At 31.2% G+C, this 24,487-nt stretch overlaps 1 protein-coding gene across 2 annotated transcripts in view; it reads left to right on the top strand.

The window, feature by feature from the left end:
• Positions 1 to 24,487, top strand: part of LOC125064950 (Ca(2+)/calmodulin-responsive adenylate cyclase) — an 89,372-nt gene that overhangs the window by 46,834 nt on the left and 18,051 nt on the right. For both annotated transcript variants that reach the window (XM_047672277.1, XM_047672278.1), the window contains exons 6-7: positions 8,918 to 9,029; positions 9,480 to 9,607. In XM_047672277.1, coding sequence (XP_047528233.1) covers positions 8,918 to 9,029; positions 9,480 to 9,607 — 240 coding nt within the window. The remainder of the gene's footprint in view (positions 1 to 8,917; positions 9,030 to 9,479; positions 9,608 to 24,487) is intronic.

Below are 24,487 nucleotides of genomic sequence, written 5' to 3'. Positions count from 1 at the left end.
ATAAAAAAACATCTATCGGTACGGAAACTTTTTTTAAGTATTTATCTGTCAATATCTCTGCTCATAACGTGGAAATAATCGGATCTACTTTTATAAATCTTGACGCAGTAAAATCTCCTTGTTCATTATTTTTAGACTATCAAGAATCAATGAAATGTCACTTTTCTTAAACCGGAATGTTTTATTATTTACGAAATGAACATATGACGTATGTATATATATACACAACGAATATTTTTTTTATGTAATTTTAACGTGTGGATAGTCCTTTTCCATCTCGATGAACAATCGGTTTAATCATATTATTTTCGGCATACGATCACAACTTCAGCTTTATAATATGTATACAATAAATACAAATTTTCCGGTTCACATCGTTGTTAAATGAATAATATCTGCAGCAAACAGACTGTTGTACATTTCGCTCGTTGCCTTTCATAATTCGCAAAAGACCTAATAAATTAGTGTATAATAATAATTAACGAAACGAATAAAACAAATAATACCTTTATAAATTAACTTTGTGTTTTTTCTAAATTGATTTTGTAATTATATTATTATAAAAATGTTAAGCAAAAAATATTGTAAAACGGATTAGTCATAAAAAATTAAATATCAAAGTTATATTTCCACTGTTGTAAGCTAAGGTATGGCAAGATAATGTAAACATCGGCTACCTTTAAAAGGTCATCCTTTATTTCTAAGGTTAAAAAGATCTCTTGTGTATAGAAGTATAATATTTAAATGGTATTAACTAAATTAATTTCTAATTATTCAGAATTTTCAAGAGATCAGCGGTATTATACTATAAAATACCTTATTTATATTTGGGGGCATATATGTTTAAAGAATGTTTATTCGCTCAGGCTTATTTCATTATATCAAAAAAAAAGAGTAGTATTTACAAACTTAATAGTCCAGTCTCACATCGATTCTTTTAGGTGTAAGCTACAATAATACATACAATTTAGTCAATTTATATTTAAATATATGTAATTCCATATAAAGGGCGTCGAGATGACACAATGCTTAGAACGCTTGCATCTTAACTCATGATCGCGTGTTCGAACCCAGGCAAGTACCGCTGAATTTGCATGTGCTTAATTTGTGTTTATAATTCATTTCGTGTTTGGTGGTGAAGGAACACACCGTGAAGAAACCAGGATGTGTCTTATTTCAATGAAATTCTGCCACATGTGTATTCACCTACACTTATTTTATCAGCGTGGGGAATAAACCCATCAGGATTTATAAGGATTCATACCTTCTCGTCAAAAGGCCTTAGCCCAGCAGTGGGGCATTTACAGGCTTTACTCTATTTTACATGTAATTATATTCAGTGACGAAGAAAAACATAGATAACCAGAATCTTTGTAGACAAACAAATAAACTCCCGTTTTTTACAAAAATAACAGTTAATGTTAAATCAAATTCTTTGCATATCTCTGAAAGTGGAAACTGTTTGTTTTGATTAAAATTGATGGGTGTACATAAATGCTCTAATAATCTTATTAATACACTGATCTATAAAAGAGCCACAGATAAAACTATATTTTTATGAACCATACTTTAACTTTAATGTACACAACATTAAAAATGCTTTTATGTTTTTGTAAATAGTTCGTTCCAGCGCGAATAGCTCTAACATCTTTCAACCGAGGTCACGTTCTATTGTTTTTGAGATAAATATATATATACAGTTGTGCAATAAAAACCTCAAATAAAACTCGCTCTTCGCTTCGCTTTGATTCATTTGTAATATCTTGTTAACAATCTGTATAATAATTAAAAAGTAGTAAAAAATTTAACTACATTTCGCACAAAAAAGTTACTGTCTGTAACGAATTTTAAAAAGGTTTTAGCACGCTGTTATTGCTTTTTGTTGATGTGTGTATATAAATTATATGTGTATATATAATTGTTAGTTTTTAGTTTAACTGCGAACCTTGTAGGCCTGTATTCAAATTACGATAAATATATTAAATTTAGTACACACTGTAACCATATCGTATGAATCTATTAGTATAACCTTATAGTATAGTAGCTTTCCATTCTAAAAAACTTATATATGTATGTATAATATGTTTATCGCAGAAATTATTTCCATTAATATAAATAATATATTGTGGCATACAAAAAACAGACAGCACAGTTCAGAAAAAAGAATCTCGATTTTATTATTTTAATAGCTATTCATATTAAATCTAAATTTTTGTATATTTTAGGAAGTTTTGTTTTGCATAAAATGCATCTATTTTGAATCTTTTGTAAATTTTTTTTATTGAAATGGATACATTTCATACTGATATAGTTAAATATTGTATTTAATCAACTAGCTATTCTATCTTTAATCGCATATTACCACAACAATTATTTAAATGGCTCATTACCTGTCACAAAAGGCAGCTGCAACATTTTCTAACGAAAACATTGTAATAATTTGAGAAGGTAACATAGAAAGTAACTTCAAAAGGTAGTTTCGAACATTTGCAGTTGTAAGCTTTGTTTTCTATTTCAATCAGATTCTAAAATAAAAAAAATAATAAAAAGATTCAAAAACAGACGCAGTCATCGCTTGTGCAGTGTCAACGAAGCAGTGACATTCCTTTTTTAAGCATTAGTTATTTTATAAGGTTATTTAACTTTACACTTTTTCTTATTAGATAATTAATTTCTATATAATTATTCCACTGTATTCACATTTACATGTATAAATTATTTGTTATTGTATATCGTTTGTATTGCAACGCCTTTATCAATTACTGGTTGCCCAAAGGTTGACGGGTAGAGAATGGCTTCAGGCATTAACGGCGCTTATTGTGCCAACTACACTCTTTGTTGGTCAATAAAGATAAAAAACCTTACCTAGTTCAAAATGTTTATAACTCCAACATACATCTAAATAAATATACAATATACAGGTTGTATAACATACTCTGACACAAATTAGAATCGATATTCGACATTGTAAATAATTGTCTTAATATTAATCAAGAAGTAACACTAGTAAAATCTAGCCTATTACAAATGATACATATGAATATCTAACGTAGCCAAAATTAAATACTCATGTTATGACTACTTCGGAAAAACACCACAATAATAAATTACTGGATACAATTTGTATATCTTAGTGATTTTTAATACTGTATGCTTTAACGGATTCGTAATTCGAAGGGTAAAGGGTACGAAGTAGGTAAACAGTTACTCATAAAACATGCAAAAGATATGACCATCACCGGTCGCCCGGAAGATGTTGAAAACGAATTATTCTCTATTCAAGTAGGCTCATAAAAGCACTTTTGAATCGTCATGTTTGTTGTTTGTGAATTGTTGAATTAAATTTAAAGCTACCACCGGTACGGAAAGTAGATTCTACCGAGAAGAACCGGCAAGAAACTCAGTAGTTTTCTTTCTCTTTTCCACCATGTTAATTACAGATTATATCAGTAATCAACAATTTTTTTTTTATATCCTGCCAAGAAGTCAATAGATACTAAGTCCATGCTTTCTTATCCTTAATATAATCTTATATTAAGTAATATCCCTTATTAATTAATGGTTTATTTTTTTATATGAGCTTTAAATTTTTTAATAGGCCAAATTAGACATATCCCTGTAATGTTATTAGAGAAACGAATACCGCTCCCCAGGAAGTATTAAAATTTCGAAATCGAAAACTAGCTGTTATTAGTTAGCTTTCCTCCTCGTGTCCGTACAATTTTTGTCATCGTTTCGTTCGAAAAGATGTATATTGTTGCGAATATGCATTATATTGTTATATTATTGTTATACATTTATTGAATGAATTTATATGCCATTATATGCGACCAATAAAAAAATATGAAGTAATAAAATAATTGTTTATAAATCAATTATATTTTGACTAGCTTCATTCCACACCAACACCTGAACGTTGGTCAGGTATTAAGTCTTCCATTCGTATTTAATCAAATGCTCAGTAATTGGCTCAAGTCACCCCGCACACAATCCTTTTGCTGAAAATCACACCTACACATCTCGTCATCAATTACATTAATATTAATTAACCTCTAAACAGTAAGGTCGGGATTTTTAATATAAAGGTCGCAGTCAAATCCGTATTTAGTTACCGAGTCACGTCTCGATAGGTACGAGACTATGGCTGTATCGCAATATGCATAGTGACGTCACGGTGACAGGAAGTCTATTACCGCACTTGATCCTTTTAAGCTAAACGGATATTCAGCTGATGGAATTGCCTGTCTACTCCCCCTCCCGCGCCCTGTTTCAGTACTGGTTTGTTTGTTTGCATATATTCATTAATCATGTTTATGATATAGACTCAATCGTTATATTATGTTTTTTAAGCTTAAGTCTCTATTGAAATCTATCATTAATATAACGCGAATGTTAATTTGTATCGGTCATAATCTTAAATTGATAACCGTATTGATCAAATTAAACGTTCTTGATAGTTTAAAACTAATTAGTAGTAATTATTGCTATTAAAGTTTGCTAGATCTTATAGCTAGTAATACAATTAAGACAATGATTACTTTCAAAATAATACCACTTGAAAAAAAATTGTGATTACAATTTACAGTATAATAAAATAATCAAATAAATGAAACTGTACAAAAATATACAGGTAAAAAAACACCCCGACGACAAAATATCCTGCGGCATTGCAGCAGATAGTGGTGATATTACCTCCGAATCGCAGGGCGCAGTCTATTAAAATAACTACTTGTGGCTCCTTTACCTTAAAACACTAAGAAAAACTATAGCCGCATTAATTAGAAAGGCTAGGATATTTCAACTTGTAAAGAAAAACAAATACGGGTCTACAGTACAGTAGTGCTTCATAATGAGGGAAGTTCTCGGGCGCCTTGCGTGTCGCCGGGTTATTTGGAAGAATTATTCCGTTCCACAATGAAAAGCCTTCCTTAAAGGATGTGAAAATGGCCTTTCAACAAAATTCAATGCTATTTCACACATTCTTTATAAATACCTGGTTTTAACACAAATCTATACGTCTATACTAATATTAAAAATGTGTAAGTAACTCTGTCTGTCTGTAGCTCTTTCACTGCCAAACCAATGAACCAAATATGACGAAATTTGGTATGAAGCAACCTTGAACTCCATATTTATTTTTAATTAATTTGTCCTTTTGGTCGAAATTTCTCATTTATTTTGAATAAAAACCAATAAGTTAATTTTTATAATGGTGTTCAGTAAGATCTAAATAATAATTAATTAGATGACTGACTGACGACGGCAATAGTGCCTTTTCTTCAGTGGAGATTATATATACAGACCGTACAAAAATATAAACATAAATAGTGCATAGTTGCACCTTATTCACTCAGTCTCATAACGCGATGAAACGAGAATCTAAATCTAATGGAAAGAGATCATCCGCAAGACCAAAGGGATCACTTTGACAACATTCTAAAGTCCGGGAACTATTATACCGCCGACTCTTATTCCTTATCCTGGTACCGAGAAATTCTCGACAGAAGAACCCAACATTTTTATTGTCTCGAACGATTTTACGAACTCACCATAAAAACTAGTTTCTAAACAAACTAGGCAGTAAGATGTATCAGTTTTGTCAGTTTGTTTTTGTATATAGGAGTACGTAATGAGGTGAAGCGGATTTGGTAGAATTTCGTATGCATAGTTAGGATCCCTTTCACATTTACACTTTTTATATAAAGTATACAAGAGGTAATAATCATTTAATAGTATAAATAAAATATAATTTATTATTAAATTAATTATTCAAAAAAATATGTGAAATAAAGAAGGACATTGGTTTCAAAACATTCCTTGAATATTTGGTATCTTCCTGAAAAATGGAAGTTCTTGTATATTTAAAATTAATTTCTGTCTTGTCCTTGTGCCATGGAGACTGACACGAAAATTCATAGAGTCGGAAGATATTAATCACTTCGAGATTAACGAGTTATTCCGCGACAGAAATAGTTTCACTTGTGATTACTTTACGCTCTTACTATTTTATGGTGTGTATATATATCATAATTATATTTAAAAATAAATTAAAATGTCTGTTTTATTTCATAGTAGTTGAACAAAAAAGTCATAAACAAATTTCAATTTCAAATGTTCCTTAACGTCATAGTATGAGTTCATGAGTGTTAGGTATCAACTGTTAGCTCATCAGATATTCTCCCGCTAAATATTATACATTGCATACATTTGTTTCGGTTAAACCTTTTAAGCCGTAGAGGAATTGGTCAGTGGAAATAATAAAGTGTACTTAATGACATTCACACTGATGTAAAAATCTAACATACACCGGGTGTCGCAGAAACGACGATTATAACTTATAATGAGGGTAGTGTTTTTGTATTATACCAACAAGCTGGAACTCACTCAAAGCGATGAATGAGCTAGTGTGCGTAACTACAGACATAAGGAACATATCTTAGACCATAGGATTGCCATTGCCAGTAGAGAATAGCTTATAATCCTTACACTGCCAGTGTCTGTCGACGGAAGTAAACAGGGGATTCTCAGGCCATTCTCATTCCGGCTTTTATAATAAAAAATAAACTAATTCACTTGTGAAAATAGTGTATATAAATACAAATATATAGCATTAATACCAGGTAGATATTCTCACCTCATAAAATAATACATTATACAAAATGAGTCTCTGCCATCCTATTTTAAATATTACGCGCAACGACCTGCACTATTCTAGTATGAGATTTTTACGCAAAAAAGTTAAATTAAGATTCAACCGAACACCTAAGAGCTCTTTGATCATAGATGCAGGAGGCTGCTCTCATTATCGTCTGACTTTATATTTTCCACTGAATAACGAGTTATACCATAGGCATTTGCATAAAAAGAGATAAAAATATTAAATCCTGCACGAAGGATGCTTACTACAGAAATACAGATACATGAAAATTTGTTTAAATATTGATTAAAATGTTTTTATATCAACTACTACAACTACAACTACTTTCTACTTATATTATTCACTACACCAAATAGTAGGAGGAGGAAGGAGGATTAATACTAATTTGCAGCAATTCGAGCCATTTGATTGTGCTAAACCTTTTGCACACTTCTAGTGTGGATCATCGTTCTTCCCTGTTTTTGTTCATAACTATCATATTGATTTCCGTAGGTTGGTAATCGTGATCAAGGTAACTATTATTAAGGCATAGGTATCATACCACAAAGAACACTCTTTGATAGTACATACTGAAATTAAGAATTAATTAACCGCTTAAAGATAGAATAAAAAAAAACATTTATTATTGTTTCGTAATATCACAAAACGGTCAAAAATAATATGATTATTGTATAAATATATGTTATTCGTACTAAAATATTCATTCCAAATTATATGACTCATGCCTCAAAGTCTGAAGTTTTAATTAATCAAATCACTGGCTGTGCGTATGCTCTCCTTTAATGACATTATATCTCGAGTGATATGGCTTCATAAAAATAATTGGTAATTAAATTCAATCGCAATTGATACGGATTGACTTTTGTTTTTAATTCAATCATTACAACATTTTTATTGTACACAATATATGTAAGTTGAAAAGAGAAATTGTTCTTAGAAACATAAAACAGTTAAACTATTTATATTTACTTTTCACACTGACGAAATTTTCGAGCAACATTTTATAAAAAAACTATTATCCAAATCACTATTTGGATTTTTTTCATTATTTCTTATGAGAATTTATAATTTATTCTTTTTAAATTAATCAGTTACGGCTGCTTTTTGCTGTTTTTCCGTTCGCCAATTATCACGGCTGGATCTTTTAACATACTATGGAAGCTACTGTTATATAAAAACACAAAACTGAATTACTATGATGAGTTTTTCTCTTAGACGAAATATTGCAAAATTAACGATTGACACACAGTGAATCGTTAATTTTGCAAAGTATGTGCAAAGTCATTCAAATTAATCAGCTCTCATATTATTTATATAAGATTTTATAAGAATTTTAAAAGATTTATATAAGAAGCGAGCCTTTAATCATCCGTGACTGAAAAGCATTTAGCACAATTGACGTTGTAAGGATTGATTTTACTTCTTGCTATGTTAATTGTCAATTTTCACCATTTAACATCAGCATTGTGATTCTGTAAGAATTCACTTCGTAAGCCTTTCGTGAAATGTTGATAACTGACTTCAGTGATGCGCCATTTTGATAGGTGTATCCTATAAAATTTATAATAATTATAGTTAATGTCTCATATCACATTCTGACATTTCACACTCGTGTTCTGCGGTAAGATTCGAGTTTCTTGTTACAGAATAACCCTTCAGGCTACTTATTTAGCTGCCTTATACTAATTACATACATATCTAAATCAAAATATAATTTAATCAAGTAGACTTTTACAGGCACTTTTGTATGGTCATTTTACTGAAAGGTATTAAACGAGCTACAGTACTGGTTCGGCATGTAGATTCAACAGTGAAGAACCGGCAAGAAACTCAGTAGTTAATCTTTTCTAATATTTGAGATACAAAGTTATTTTAGTTAAGTACATTTAAATTCATATAATATAACCTGCCTGTAAATTAACAAGTTTTAGCTCCACGCTTTTTATCATCTATGTAATCTTGTGTTGACTAATATGCTTTATTTTAATAATAATTAAAAATACCTTCGGAATTTTATCATAGAAAAGCCCAGGAAGGATTTATTGTCTTTGCGAAGTCATAAATCATAGACATCAACAACGCACTAAAAGTATACTTAACTGGGACTCAGTGAACTATTAGGAAATATGACAATGTCAAATAAAATAGTCCGTCGCGCCCAAAAAACCTGGTGCCTCTTGACGCTCAAGCTCCCTAAGTCCTTATCAAAAATCGATGTATGTGTATACATTAAAAATCCTCATATGATCTTTTTTACAGCATCCTGTTTGCGGATATCGTGGGGTTCACGGTGCTAGCATCGCAGTGTAGTGCGCAGGAGTTGGTGCGTCTTCTCAACGAACTCTTCGGCCGATTCGATCAACTCGCCAATGTGAGAAAATAAATAAATTGTTTACAATATTTAAAATTAAACATTTTATGAGTACCCATTAAAGTATAGTACTTCCATAGCAAAAACCCATTAAGCAGGTGTATATGAAATTTGAGAAAAATAAAAATTAAAAAACAGCTGCCGTGACACACGCATTAAATGAAGGTTAAGCATAAACTTTATAGTCGCAGAACTATTTTGGGCGTAATGTTGCCACTAATTATATCATACAAATTCATGAACACGTCTTTACAGGTAATTTTATTATTTTTTCCAAACAGTATATATTTTTTATTATGCTATATTTAAATGTCTATTTTTTTTTTGTTAATAGTAAATTTAAACTTATAATATATGAAACAAATGTTGATCAATTTGCATTTAAGGTAAATTCTAAGTGTGTAAAATGGTAGGTTCCTTGTAAATGATATATTGAAAATGTTTTCTTAGGATAACCACTGTCTTCGTATTAAAATCCTCGGCGATTGTTACTACTGCGTGTCCGGCTTGCCCGAGCCGCGTTCCGACCACGCGCGCTGCACCGTTGAGATGGGGCTCGACATGATTGATGCGATTGCGTGAGTGACACCTCCCTTTTCACCTGTTTTACTGTGTTTCAAATTAAATTTATTGCTCATAACAGAAGATTGAGCACGATAAATAATTAATCTGTCATTTTTTTATTATTGGAATTTTGGTGAAATGACATTTACGTATATTATGTCGAGTGTCATATAAATAATGTGTTACCAAAAAGAACCATGCTTCTCCTAAAACTCAAACTCTTACAAATAATGTTCAATAAACCAATAAACGAGCGAGAGGGTGAAATTTTTCAGCTTTGAAAATATGTATTGAAATTTTTGAACGGAATAGACGAATATAGTACTTTTAGTTATTAGATCCCGTAAATATTAAACAATGTAGGTAATGAGCAAATGATAAATTATACGAAATACCAGTCAAAGATATTTATGAACGATATAATCACGCAATGTTAAAATCACGACTTACCTTCATGTTGTACATTAATTTAAATTAAGACGAATGTCAACTGTTTATTTGGCATCGTGTGCCATAATAAATAAAATCTTAATGATCCTCTGCAAGTATCTGAAACTCAAAGCGCGTTTAGTTTTCAAACTTACATCGTTATATATTCAAAACTCTTAAACATTCAAAGTGCTTATTTATTTACGTACTTTACTGAACAAAAGGTCGGTCTAACGATAATGCATTCATAGACACCCTCAAACACAAACGTTGTAAGTAATCATGCACTACTACATACTAAATAACAATAATTTATTTACTATTTAATATATATACACACTTTCATTACCAACAATTACACACACACTAAAACAAATACAATATAATGTACGTATTTTACATGTAAATGAGAAACAATATTTTTATGAATTAAACAAAATGTGTGTAATGTTGAAATTTTGTGAATATTTAAGTTCAAAGATTAACGTTTAAGGTCGTTACTTAAACAGACCGCAGCGGATTATCCCGTGTTACCCTATGAGAGACCACTTTTGTAAAGTTATCCCATTTCATTAAACGTCGCTTTATGAAACTTGTTCACATATTTGAGTACAGAAATTGTTTAATTTGTTAATTCACAATACATTTGTTTCTTTATTTATTATTAATTAAACCTATATTCGTAATTTACCGTATAAATTATATTTAAGTAAGATCAATTACCGCGATGGTGCGGTTAGAACACCTGATCTTAACCGAAGAGCGTTGGTTCACCCCGGACAAGCACTGAATTTTTATGTGCTTCATTTGTATTTGTAGCTTATCTGGTGCTCGGTATTGAAGGAAAACATCGTGAAGCCTGCGTGTTTTTAATGAAAATCTGCGCACGTGTTTCCAACAATCCGCATTGGAGCAGCGCGTTGTAATTAGCTCCTGCCTTTCCTTAAATTGAGAGGAAGCTTTATCAGCAGTGAGACATGAGCAGGCTGTTACTACATTAGATTAAATATTGTGTCATATGTATATGTGTAAAATTTAATAAACAGATAACAATTGATGCGACATAGCTATACTAGGAAGTAATATAGTGTCGCGTTTAGCAGCGAATGCCTGTTATGCTTTGTAATGCCTATCATGTTTTAAATTTAGTACGTTACTTTTTCAGAAACTTTAACGTAAGTGTCAAGAACAACTATACATAGTTACAACTCAATCGGATAATTTGAATTGAACGCAAATACAGAACTTACTATCTCCTATTTACTCTTTCTGTTAATATAAGTGTGAAGTCCATTGAATGGTCTCGAGTTCCGTTTTTAATTAAAATCTATCTGTGAACATGAATCGCGAATAGGAGGAATGATTTTTATTGAACTATAAATAGCTCAATTGTAATTAACCACTAGATGAACGGATAGCCTTCACAAGGACGGACGTGTTCCGACCGAAAATGTCACGTTACTACTTAACCAAACTTATTAGTTGATAAAAAAGAAAAAACTAATTTAACTGATAATTATTTTTATGTTCCTAATTTGAAATTAGTCAGTTAAAAAGTGTTAGTAAAATCTTGAATAATGAAGATTTGATTGAAATTAAACTCGGTTTCGGACATGTAATATTAACATTTTTTTTAAAAATAACATCTAGTAATGTAAAAAGTTTACTAAAATGAATAAAATATAAACTATCGTACTAGATTATTCCTAAGAGAAAAAAAATCAGTTTTATTATTTGTGTAGACCAGGCTTAACAATCAGTTCCAACAACAAAATAATTAATTAAATTATAAAAGAAATTGAGAAAATTTTCTACTTAAATGAAATCAGAAGACTCCCTTTTGTTCTGTACGCAGCACGAATAAAAAGTCTTTTTTTAAAACAAATAGATATATCTACAGTCCTACATACATACAAAAATATATTACTACATTATACTGATTATTATTATTGTGCCTTAAAAAACAAGATCCTGTAGCGTAAATAAAATAATACCTGTATAAAACAAACGCGTAATAACTTTTTTGTACTTCTTTCCATATCATGGTCGTAAAACAAACGAGTTTAAATTAAATGTATGAAATCTGAAACGTTAATATATTTTAAATAATTCTTGGTGTTGTAAATGTTTCTCGCTACAGTTAAACTATACGTACAAAAACCACATCTCATCTTATAACATATTTATACGGAATATCACATCGTAGTAAACGTTAAAGATATAATTTTTAAAATAAACATCTTACTCATTTAATGCAGCTGGAACGATGTGTGGCGAGTGGGCCAAATATATGATGTTTTTATTACTGGAGTCCGTCTCGCTTGTCGCCAGTCGCCGCGCCGGTCGCCACTGACAGCTGACGTGACGCTAGCTTCCTATACATTCACTACCTGCTCACATTTGTCAGCTTAAATTAACGGGCTTGTACGTCAGTGCAGATAAAATCTTCATATTGATTTATTTAATTTGGAGATCAATTTTATTAACTGATCGCTCAATATACTTTTTATTGACAGCAAGAATATTTTTTATTCGATTACTTCCGAGATATTTATTATACTGGTGGTATATTTATCTAAAATCTCGTCATGTAGGTACAGCCCACTCATTAGTTGCCACACAGACCAAGCAGCAATAATTTATATTTGTAATATTACTATTTGAAAAGAACATCTTAGTACTCGAGATTAGCAGCGCGTGATGATGAAAAAAATAATATAATATTTCGTATACCACCAATGTCTGCCAAACAGTGATCGCTTATCATAAAGTCTTCCGATTGGGAATGGAGACATTTATATTTAGAATAACAAGCAATTATCTAAAATAAATGCTTGTGAGCGTAATTTTAACAGAACAATAAACGTCCGAGGTTATAACACGAAGATAATGGTCTTTTCTCGAGGGAGGGAAACAATGGTTGTTCCACGTCATGTAAATATTATATAGTTTTAGCTTTGTAGGTCAAACGAGTGGATTGCTTGGGACTCGGGTCGTGTGTACTCAAACTGATGTAGTGGTATCGAGAGTCGGGAATGTATATCAAAGCAATGGTTCTAACTTGATACTTGCCGTCCTTTTCAAAAAGTGTCAAGAAGTTTTTGACGATTGCCTCTTTAGCGAAATATTTTAATTTTACTTTCATCTACAGTATATAAAAAAACGTCGATTCAGGTTTATTTGTATTATTTTAATTTGTATTTAAACACAATAAAAGTTCCTGTGAAGAATAAGCTGTGAAACCACTGGATTTAGAAATATAAAGTTTATTTATTTAAATGGATAATAATGAGGTGACCAACATTTATCGTTTAGTTTACCATAGGTATATAAAATTTTGTATTTGGATGAAAATGTCATAAAATCGTTATAAACTTAAGAGTTATAATGTCTATTAATGTCTTTTGACCGAATTTTGGCCTCAACAGCCACTGTCAAAGTCTATTTAACCTCGCATGAGATCTTATAAGTAATTCATTATTCTTGAGAAAATTAAAATAACCTCATAAACCTAACCTTTAAAAATTTATCAGGTAACTAGACGTATCCGATGGTATATACCACCGGAAACGTTTCGCAGAAACTAACCTAATTTTCAAAAGTATTTTAGGTAACCTGCTTTAAATATAGATTAATTACACATTACAAGCTAGGGTACCTTCTGTAAGGAATTCCTCTTCAAAATGTCATCCTGCTACACCTGCTAGTTTATACTATACGTTTTGTCAGTCAGACATTTGATTGTATTAAATAGGATATAAAATTACTAACCGCATATGCCTCCGGCGCTACGAGTGGTACAATCTCTGCTCTTGTGTTAAAGGGCCTAGAACCAGAGAGACCGCATTAAGTAGAATTCGATTGAGTAGTTTTGTGTCAGTTTTGCGAATAAATTCCAAAAACACCAGATAGAGATCAGATCAAAACCTACGTAATCTATAACACTTTTGAGCACAAAATACTGCCAGCTTATTAAATCCGAGCTGCTACTGAGAATTTTTGGCCAAAAATTCCAAACAATGTTCATTGATATGATCTGGAATATAAACCCAGGACCTCAAAACTTGCGGCCTTATAAGCTAGAAATTAGATAGCGAGGCAATTATATGTAATCTATTTAATAACAAAATACGCGAATACAACCATGTATTTACAAGTCATATAAATTGCAAATGATTTAATTAACACGCTAGAAACAAGGTACATCATTAATGTCATCATTATTATTAGCGCAAACTTGTCAAAGCATTTCTTGATACGTCTTATCAAATACTGCCTCATGAAAGGAGTCTTTGTCAGGGCTACGACCGACGGGTGGTCCCATCGCGAGACGGTCATCGAGAGAGGGTCAGGGATCCTTGCTATCGCGGACGAAAGTAGAAATTGCACGCGTATTGCATTTGCAACACATAAACCTTCATTACATGTAATTAAAATTATAACTCATTATTAATTTTATATATCAACATGTAACATTATAATTTAACAACTACATAATATTTTGTACTAGGCTAATTGTAGTTAAAATAAATTAAAATTAACATCCAATAATAATGAATACTACAATACGTCATAATCGGATGTTATTTTTATTTATATTCATTTAATTTTAATTTTGTATTCTACTAGAAAACTCGGCAGATGTCCTGTTTGTGTACATAATACATATACAATTATAATAAAACCATAAGTGTTTGAAACGGGATATTTACCGTGTTTTTTATTTTTATTTGGTGGAGCTCGAGTCTCGTGAACAAGACGTTCGTAGATAATGTCGAAATATCGAGCTCCACCAAATAAAAATAAAAAACACGGTAAATATCCCGTTTTAAATGCTTATAGTTAAAAAAAATTGCCATGTTAATATATATCTTATATATAATAAGACCATTTAAAGTTAGACTGTAGTAGAAATTCATATGCTGCAGCACCAGTATATAAACCTTCTCCATTCAAATACGTACGAGTATATGTGTAACGGTATCGAAATCTACTAATCTCCTATATTATATATGGTTAAGGTATTTCAAAGGTTAATTTCGTAGATTTTTTAAATTATCTTAGTGTAATAAATCGAATACATATCGTAATTTGCTGATATAGAAGTATTAAAAAATCATTTTACGTGAACTGAAAATATAGGGATAGAATTTTACAACGAGTGTGGAGTTATATTTATTGCTGACTGCACGTCTATAAACTTGTGCTACGCCAGCCAGTGAATGTAACAGATGAACGAATTCCTTCTCCGCGTTTTCATTTCAAAGCCGGTAACAAGCTAAGCTGACAGATATTAAATTTGAAAGAAAAATATACTTCATTGAAATATTAAAATATTTTTGTAATGTTTTAAACTCATAATTTTGCCCGTAATCGCCTTGACTGTTAGTAATATACTGCTAGTGCTAGTGCTGTTTAGTGGCAGAGTAACTGGTTGTCTACCCAATTGGGTCTGCACAAAGATTTACTAACTAGTAAGAGTTAGCATCTGCATTTATATAATTTTGAAGTTATATAAAATGGCTTGATTTCAATTCTCAGTTTTCAGTCATCTTCAGTAATAAAATTGCACGTAAATAAATCGCGTTCCGTTCTCTATTTCTTTTCTTTTTTTTTTGCAGCGCGTTGGCACTAAGCGGACAGATCCGATTTTAATGAAAGTGACACAGTTACGTTATAAACTGGCAACGATGCCAGCGGTCGTTCGGCCGAACACTGAAATGACAAAAAATACTACGAAAATAAGTGCCTAAAGAATTAAACGTACCACTTATGAATAACTATATTTACAATTTTATAAAAGATATATTCTTCTCGTAATGGTTACGGTTCTTTAATTTTAATAGGTTATACATTACATTTTTCGCAGAGTCAACATCAACGGATGCTAGTGATCACTTGTTATCATACATCCTTATTAGCATTTGCTTATCTATATCTCTCACAACTTATCAAAGTGTCGATGATTTTGATCTCCTTCAAAACATCTAAAATGACTTGCTAAAATCCAGTTAATTTTAAATTATGGTAATAAATGATAATTACCATTTATCACCGGGTGTAATATAATTACTGTATGTTAGAACCAATTGGAACATAAATAGAGCACTCGCAAGTACATAACGATTTCTGATTACCTAAATAATTTTGTTTTCAGGGTTGAACAATGTTTTGTAAAACTTTAAATTAATTACTACTACAGGAAAAATTGCTATCTAAGGCTATAAATCTGGGAAAAAATCATTTGTTTAAACCAAGGATATTTTTTATACAACTTCTGTATAATTAAAATTTAACCGATATTAATTATTGACACTTCTCGGGAATTTACCAGTGTATATACACTATTCCAACCATAACAGGAAAAAAGCCAAATAAACAACATTTGGCAGCAAATTGACGCGATATCGTTGCTTGAGAGCTTGATTTATCTATGGTATTCACGATGGATTTGCGAAAAAATGGCGTTTTGAACGTCGATGAAACTGTTATTGAAATTTTGAAAGTAAAATTAAAGTGGAAATAAGTAGTTGAGTGTAACTGTGTTGTATTATAAATAATTATAATACTAATCATTATAAATTAATCATAAATTATAATATTAATCATAAACTCTTAGTAGTGCACAACATAGCCAAATTATAATTAAATAGCATGAAATACGTAAATGTAAGGTTTTTTATCTTTTTCCTACTTCCAGAGGCTTTAAGTATTGATTTTGCAGTGCTAAAATTAATACATCTTATGTCTCGTAATGATTTGTTCAATATCAAAAGAGGGAAAAGAAGATTTTTTGCAAATACGAATAATACGATTAATATATTAATAATAATATTATTTTAGTTTAAAGTCGGACAATAATAGTTCAAAGAGAAAATTATTATCGATCCTGGCGCTTTTGAAGCGAATGCTGCCAAAAATGTACTTATAACAGATACGTAAGAACTTTTTTATGAGAGATTTGTATTTCACGTCTACAGAAAAGTCAATGACGGAACTCAAACATTTTTATATCATCTTTTATGGATAAATAAAACATTTTTATCTCTAAATATGAGGAAAAATACCAACAATTGTAGTTTAGTTTCATTGTCACAAAGTATTTATATAGGCATAGCATTAATTTTAAGTGTTAAATTTAGATAAAGAGACATATTCATTTTAAAATTCGAACTTGTAATTTCATTTCAATAAATATCAGGGGCGTGTCGCTCGACGCATGTACGGTCGAAAAGATCGGTTAGCGAATCTTTATACATATATTATGGTTAAAAAATATCTCTGGATAAAATCTTTATTTTAAAAGACAGCCAAGACAGGCAGCTAGTATGAAAATAAAGTGGATGCTCAAAGTTGAAGTGCCTGAACCGACGAACGTAGTTTTACTTCCTTAATATCTTCGAAAATCAATAGCTCTCGCTAAAACGAGATCTATTGAGATATATAACTATACTCTAACGCAACCATCTATATAAAATAAAACAAATTATGTTTTTTTTGATTGTTGTTAATTTAACAAAAACAAAAATGTTATATACATTTTAGATGCCGTTCAAATAATGTCAGAATAAATAACATCAGATAATTTATTTCTGCAAAACTTTTTATTTAAGTCCATAACGGTATCCTATTGTCATCTCAGCGGATTGTGGCGAACTGTGCGGTGAGTGTACGACGCTCCGAGGTAAGCACTTACCGCAGACCGCAGACCTCAAGATCAGAATATCTTTACATCACTTACAGGTGTGATTACATCGCCATTGACCAATGAGATCGTCATCGAGAATAAAAAATACTGGTTTTTGTGAACTTGTTTCAAAAATCCACATATTAAATTGTCTTATAGACATTCGAAATTCATTTTTTTTATGATATAGGTAGGAAGACGGCCAAATGGGTCACCCGGGTTAGCGGTCAGCACCGCCCATAGAAATAATGGTGTAAGAAGTATTAACCATTCCTTACATCACCAATACGCCACCAACATTGGGAGCTAAGATGTCATGTCCCTTGTGCCTGTAGTTGCACTGGCTCACTCACGCTTCAAACCGGAACACATCAATACTAAGTGTTACTACCCAGATGAGCTTGCACAAAACCTGATAGGTTTTTGTGCAAGCTACGAAAAGTATTAGTAATTACAAGTTAACTCGAAAATAAAATAAAAAAATATATATTGCAAGAATAATTATTTTTCTTTTATTTGAACATGGAAGCTGTCATCTAATAGTAAGACACACTTATCTTAAGAATTCGAATGTACTTTCGTATTTGTTTTCAATCCTACAAGCTTGCAAGCATTGCGACAACCCTATCTCTTGAACGCGAACGATGTTTCAAAAGTACTCAACTACTATGGTATCGACTCGAATTAACGCGAGGTAGTTGTTTCCTGTACATTTTATTGTAGGAAGAATTTTAAAACTTGTGTAATTGGGTAGAGTATAGTTAGTTTTGTTCGAAGGTATTAAATATTGCGCTTTTTTATTCAACTCCAATTCTATCTCGCTTACTGGGAAATAGTAATAATATAAATACATATAGTTATGGAATACATTCTTCTATATGTGTATCCTTTCTGTGACTTTTTTTTTTTAATAAATTATCTATGGTGTCATAATACAGATTATACCGAGATATTACTTATTGTTAGTACATAACAATTTCGTATGTCCAAATTTTTAAGATTATTAGTTATTATATTGTTTACAAGACTTGTAACGTTTAATAGTGCGTCTAATATCCATTCATTTTATTTTTAATATCAATATATAATTTTATCTAGAGCATTCCATGCGTGTGTTCGTCTCATAGTTGACCGGGCTATTAAGTAACATACCATATATTATTCTTTGATGCTCTTCAAGCGCATCAATTTCCGTGAATATCACACTTTCCGCAGTTTCTTCCCGTTGTCACATAAAAGTGATATAATGTTTTCGCTTTCTTTAAAGTAGCGCTCAAAATATATAGACAAGTTATATAATAAAATTAGTCTTCATCTAAGTATGCTTATGCTTTGAACGTCGAAAACAAATTTATATTTAATTGTTTTACAACAATTTAAACTTTTCACGTAGGATGAATGTGATTGAATTATGTTTAATCACATACCTTTCTAATTTAATTGGTGGACAAGATTAACTACTGAGTTTTCGTCGGTTCTTTCCTGTAGGATAGTTCCGAATCAATGATAACTTTATTATACAATTTAGATTAATCATGTAAAATATAGAGAGGAATCTTCTCCTAAAAGGCAGACGAGGTCTTTTGTTAGCTTACTTGCAAAATGACTTTGAGATAAAAATGCTTGTAACAGACTACTTGGATAAAGTATATTAGAATATATATATCATTACTTATCAAAATGAGGAACGTGCGTTACAGAATATACTTAAGCTTTTTTTTGGTAAATTGAACTTCTTTGTAACATAAAATAAAAATTTGATACAAACCTACGTAGATTACAAAAGGCTAAACTAAAGGTTTATATAACGTGTTTTCCTTCACTTACCAACATACCTTGTAAATTTCGACGACCTCCGTGGTCGTGATGTGTACACCGGTTTTCATGGGTACGCCACTCCGAAGTCCCGGGTTCGATTCCCGGCCGAGTCGATGTAGAAAAAGTTCATTAGTCTTCTATGTTGTTTTGGGTCTGGGTGTTTGTAGTACCGTCGATACTTCTGATTTTCCATAACACAAGTGCTTTAGCTACTTACATTGGGATCAGAGTAATGTATATGATGTTGTCCAATACTTATTTCTGTATATTTATTTTTAAATTTAAACTGATATCTCCATAGGTCGCTGCAAAACAAACACAAATAATCTAATTTATATATGCACACATTATCAGAGTCAGTATTATTGCGTTTGTTCTTACACTTGTTATTTATTTGAAATTATTCACTAATATGATTTATATACATAATCAAAAGCCGTCGGAAGAAAATCAAACAGTCGCATTTTATGATGTGTGTAGCGCGGCTTATAGTCAGATAAAGATTTATGTTAATCATAGTACAAACATTCGTAGCCATGTCCCGAGATGCGAGCGTCGCAATTACTCTAATATCCATAAGTATTACGTCTATAAACTTACGTACGTGTTATGTTATGTTAATAACTCATTATACTATTTGATTTATTACATAACTTTTCATAGTGAGTGTAATGACTGTATAAAAAGCTTAAACATTATTCGAATTCATGTTAAGCATGATTTTGCCTCAAATCGTTGCATTTTTTTATATTATTTAATATGTTATTAATTTGCCTTCGAACAGTACTATAAAACTATATAATTAATGTGATTTATTTATTTTTTTATTAAAATAACTTACATATATTATAATTCAATTAAAAAAAATTGCCTCTCAGTTAATACAAATTTTAAAAACACGTACTGATGCATTTAGCCAGTCATTTATCAATATGACAGATGCCAATTAATACACTGGCCCGTATATACTAGAGCTCATGAAATTCAAATATAAAAATAGCCTCGCTTACGTATGCAGACAAACATGCGTTGACGCATATTAACATTGATGCACTGTGTTTCGTATTAGGGAATCTAATATTTGCGGAAAAACAAATGCCGGCCTCAATCGGCGGACGGGAGGGAACAGCTGCTCACTGCTGTGACAGAATAGAGCAGGCCAAACATTTTTTTTTCGGCATATGTTTACGGGCTGGAAGTCCAATTTCCAATTTCATTATATATATTTATAAATTCGTTACATATTATGTTAAACGCGTTTATGTAATACTATTTGTAAAAGAAATAATCGAATTCTAAGATGTGCTTTTTGTTTTTCATTTTGATTTGCGTATTGGCGTCCGCTTTCAACGTTTCATTTGTTTATTTCCAATTCCTGTTTGGACTCGCTGTTTTTAGAAAGTAAAATAAAGACATTTTTTCAATATATTTAGGATAAAAGATGCATCATTTCAAATTTAAATCTTTATCTGACTAACATTTCATACAAATAACAGGGACTATGATAATATTGTATCTTTGATAAATGGCCTTTACGCTCGATGTAGTCATACATACTATAGTAAAGTGTGTTGTCACACGTGGCAATGGCAAAATATAAGCACAACCATCGCCGATTTGAGTTAAAATATTCTGTTCAGTATTCACAATAAAACATATCTACACGAAAGCGAGATAATTGCTGCTGTAAAGATAAAATCAATGAGAGCGTGCTGTCTCTGATTCGGATATAGGGCAACACCATATTACATATTGTTAGTCTTGTGTTTAGTGCAATTGATCCCACACGCGGTGCGCTGGTTCGTTGTTTGCGTTCTTCCACACATACTTCGCTAACTGAAAATGTTGTTACACGTGTTGAACTAAATTAAATTCATCGTAAAAACTAGCGAAACATAGTTCAACCTTAGTAATTAATTTGAGATCTTCCGTGAGGAAAGCGATGGTCGGTAGCATTGAAACAAAAATAACCTAAAGATAATTGATCTATAGCTGCTTTCTATTTTCGTTATTTGTCGAGAAATGCTCGACATATTACCGTTGTCTTTCTTTGAAATACGACGAGCATCGACAATAAGTTGAACGGGGATTTTTAGTAATAATAATGTAAATATACGATTCATTCAGTATTATAATTACCTGTAGTATGACGTGATCCATTGTGGATGTGTTTGTTTGCAGCTGTCGATTTAGTCACGGCTGTTAAGCAATATTTAGCATATATTGTCTAAGTAATAATTAAACACAAACATCGGATCTTGTCTCGTGAGACGACAAGGTTTGGTCGTCATTACTTGTATTATTTGTGTACTCAAATTTTAATGGCTGTTTATAAATGCTTTTAAAAAATCTATCGTTTAATATTAAATTTATCCAATAATAGATTATTATTTATTCAACATATTAGTTAATATTTTGTTTATATTATAATATAACAAACACATGCGGTCATTATAATGACCGCATGTGTTTGTAACTAGATATGTAGCGCCGTGGGCACTTCCTATATAAATATTAAATATTTAACTCGGCTCTAAGTAAACTGTTGTAGTGTTCGTAGTGATAACATATATACTACTTGCATATCCAGCTTACAGATACCACACATGTGCCTGTTTCTCTTAACGTTTGCTGTGTGGATACTGCGTTCGCTCCAATGAGCTCATTCATAACACCTCGCTGCGTTTGGACATAGCAACGACTAGGGATTTGCCCTACATTTAAAATTACTATCTCTGTTTGAACAGGATATTAATATAGGCCTTAGTTTATAAACGTTATTGAACGCAAATCATTCCGGCTAAATTAATTATGTTAAAAGGGTACAGCGGGAAGGGTATGACCTTATCTAAGCTATAATCTTTCATCTTCTTTAGTTTCGTGTTTCTTCTATCTTCTTTAGCTTGGTGTTAGGGCTTTGTGCAAGCCCGATAAGTACCACCCACTTATCAGATATTCAGTCGCCAAACAGCAATACTTAGTATTGTTGTCTTTGGGCTTGAAGTGTGAGTGAGCCAGTGTAACTAAGGCACAAGGGACATGACATGTTAGCTCCCAAGGTTGGTTATTAGGAATAATTAACTACACAAATTTTAGTTTTAACTAACATTCAAATTGCCTAGAACTGAGATTTTCGATTATCAAATTCATAACTTTAGTCCTTACGGAAAAGCTGATAAACAACATGAGTTTATTGTCGTCATGGGAACGGAGATAAATGGGAATCGGTAATCGGAATTAGATTTAAGATAGAATGACCGTTCTGCAAAATACAAGTATCTTAATATAAATATTTAAAAGTATAAAAGGATTTTAAAACTAAGTAAATAACATTAAAGATCCCAATGCCTTTTTTCTCTTTGAAACATTTACCAAAACACTGGTCTAATGACGTTCGGTTGATACACTTGTGACAGAATCTTAGAACGCATTATAAAAATTGATAATTTAAGATATTTTTGGTAAGACATTGTTTGTATAACTTGCAAATGTCATGTAATGATTGCAAGTTAAAAGGATATTAAAAGCCAATAAACAAGCTAGTGCAAAAACATTTCCACTTTATAACACGTAATAGATGTATGTATGTCGCCAAAAGAATGGACGTATATTTGTCGATGTCAATCCGAACGGCCTCCGCATGTCAAGCTAACTATTACCAACACTCGTTTATTTTCTTTTCTATTTAGAAATCTCTAATGCCAAATTTATTACAATCCATCATCTTCCTTTCGAGTATTTTTCATCACTCGAACGTGAAAGAGAAACAAACAACCAAAAACATAAACTTTCGTACTTACAATATTAATATAATAAATATTCTATGAAACGCAACTGCGCAGATTTTTTAGGGTCCCGTATCCGAAGGAGAACTCTATTATCAAGGCTACACCGTCTGCCATATCCGACGATGGTCGGTAACACGCAGAAACTTTATCTATGTATAACATGGGTATCTTTAGAAACATAATAGCTACCAATATTTTTTTAAACATTCTGATTATGACGAAAACAAAAACTCGGGGTTTGTTTGAAACCTGGTGGGCAAGATTGCCTTGCACTTGTCTGACTTTTAATCTATCATCGATATGCGTGCTTTATCTTGTACAAAAAATATGTAATGGGCTCTTTTTCGTGACCGCTTATGACCCAATGTCGTGTCGAAGGGCTGTTAAATATCAGTATATTGTCACATTACACGTATATGATATCCCTGACAACAATTTATAGAGACATATAAACTACAACAATATTTTAAATTAATATGTTGATTTATTTTAGTTTTTATGCTATTGTCGTCGGATAGAATATTATGAGAACGCAACATATGCACATTTACTCATTATTAAGAATACACTTTTCTAATTAACTCAAATAAATAAAAATATTTGCATATCAACAAAACAATGAACGCCGGATTAGTGTAATGCTACTCAGCGGGTCAACGAAACGATTTGCCCTGTTTTATGTATAATTAATAACCGACAAGTGAACGTAAGCACGTATTTCCTATTTGCATTATACGTGCAAATAAAATAAAATCACTTTAAAATACATTCTATAGTTAACCAAAAAATAATAATACGTGAAACAATATTGAGAGCAATAGTCGATCAATAAGACTATGATTTTTTCATGTTCTTGGCGAAATTATATATGTAACGAAGATAATCCTATGATATAAATAAATACTCTTTTTTATCATCGATAGTGATGTATTTTAATATTTAAAAAACTTAATAGATTTTCTAAAAGTAATATTATTTATAATTATATGTGTATATTAATGAATCATACAAGATGTAAATGAGCCAATTATTAGGAAGCAAAACCGACATCGATCGCTGGATTAACTTCTCATTTGCCTAACTACTAATTCCTGGCTGAATTCCCAATTGATTTTCATACGTATTACGTACCTACTGTTTCTAATTTAGATTTGACATTATTATACATATAT

Source organism: Vanessa atalanta, chromosome 6 (assembly GCF_905147765.1).
Source record: "Vanessa atalanta chromosome 6, ilVanAtal1.2, whole genome shotgun sequence".
Lineage (NCBI taxonomy): Eukaryota > Metazoa > Arthropoda > Insecta > Lepidoptera > Nymphalidae > Vanessa > Vanessa atalanta.
The sequence above is the reverse complement of the archived record's forward strand: the minus strand, read 5'-3'. Positions and strand labels throughout refer to the sequence as shown.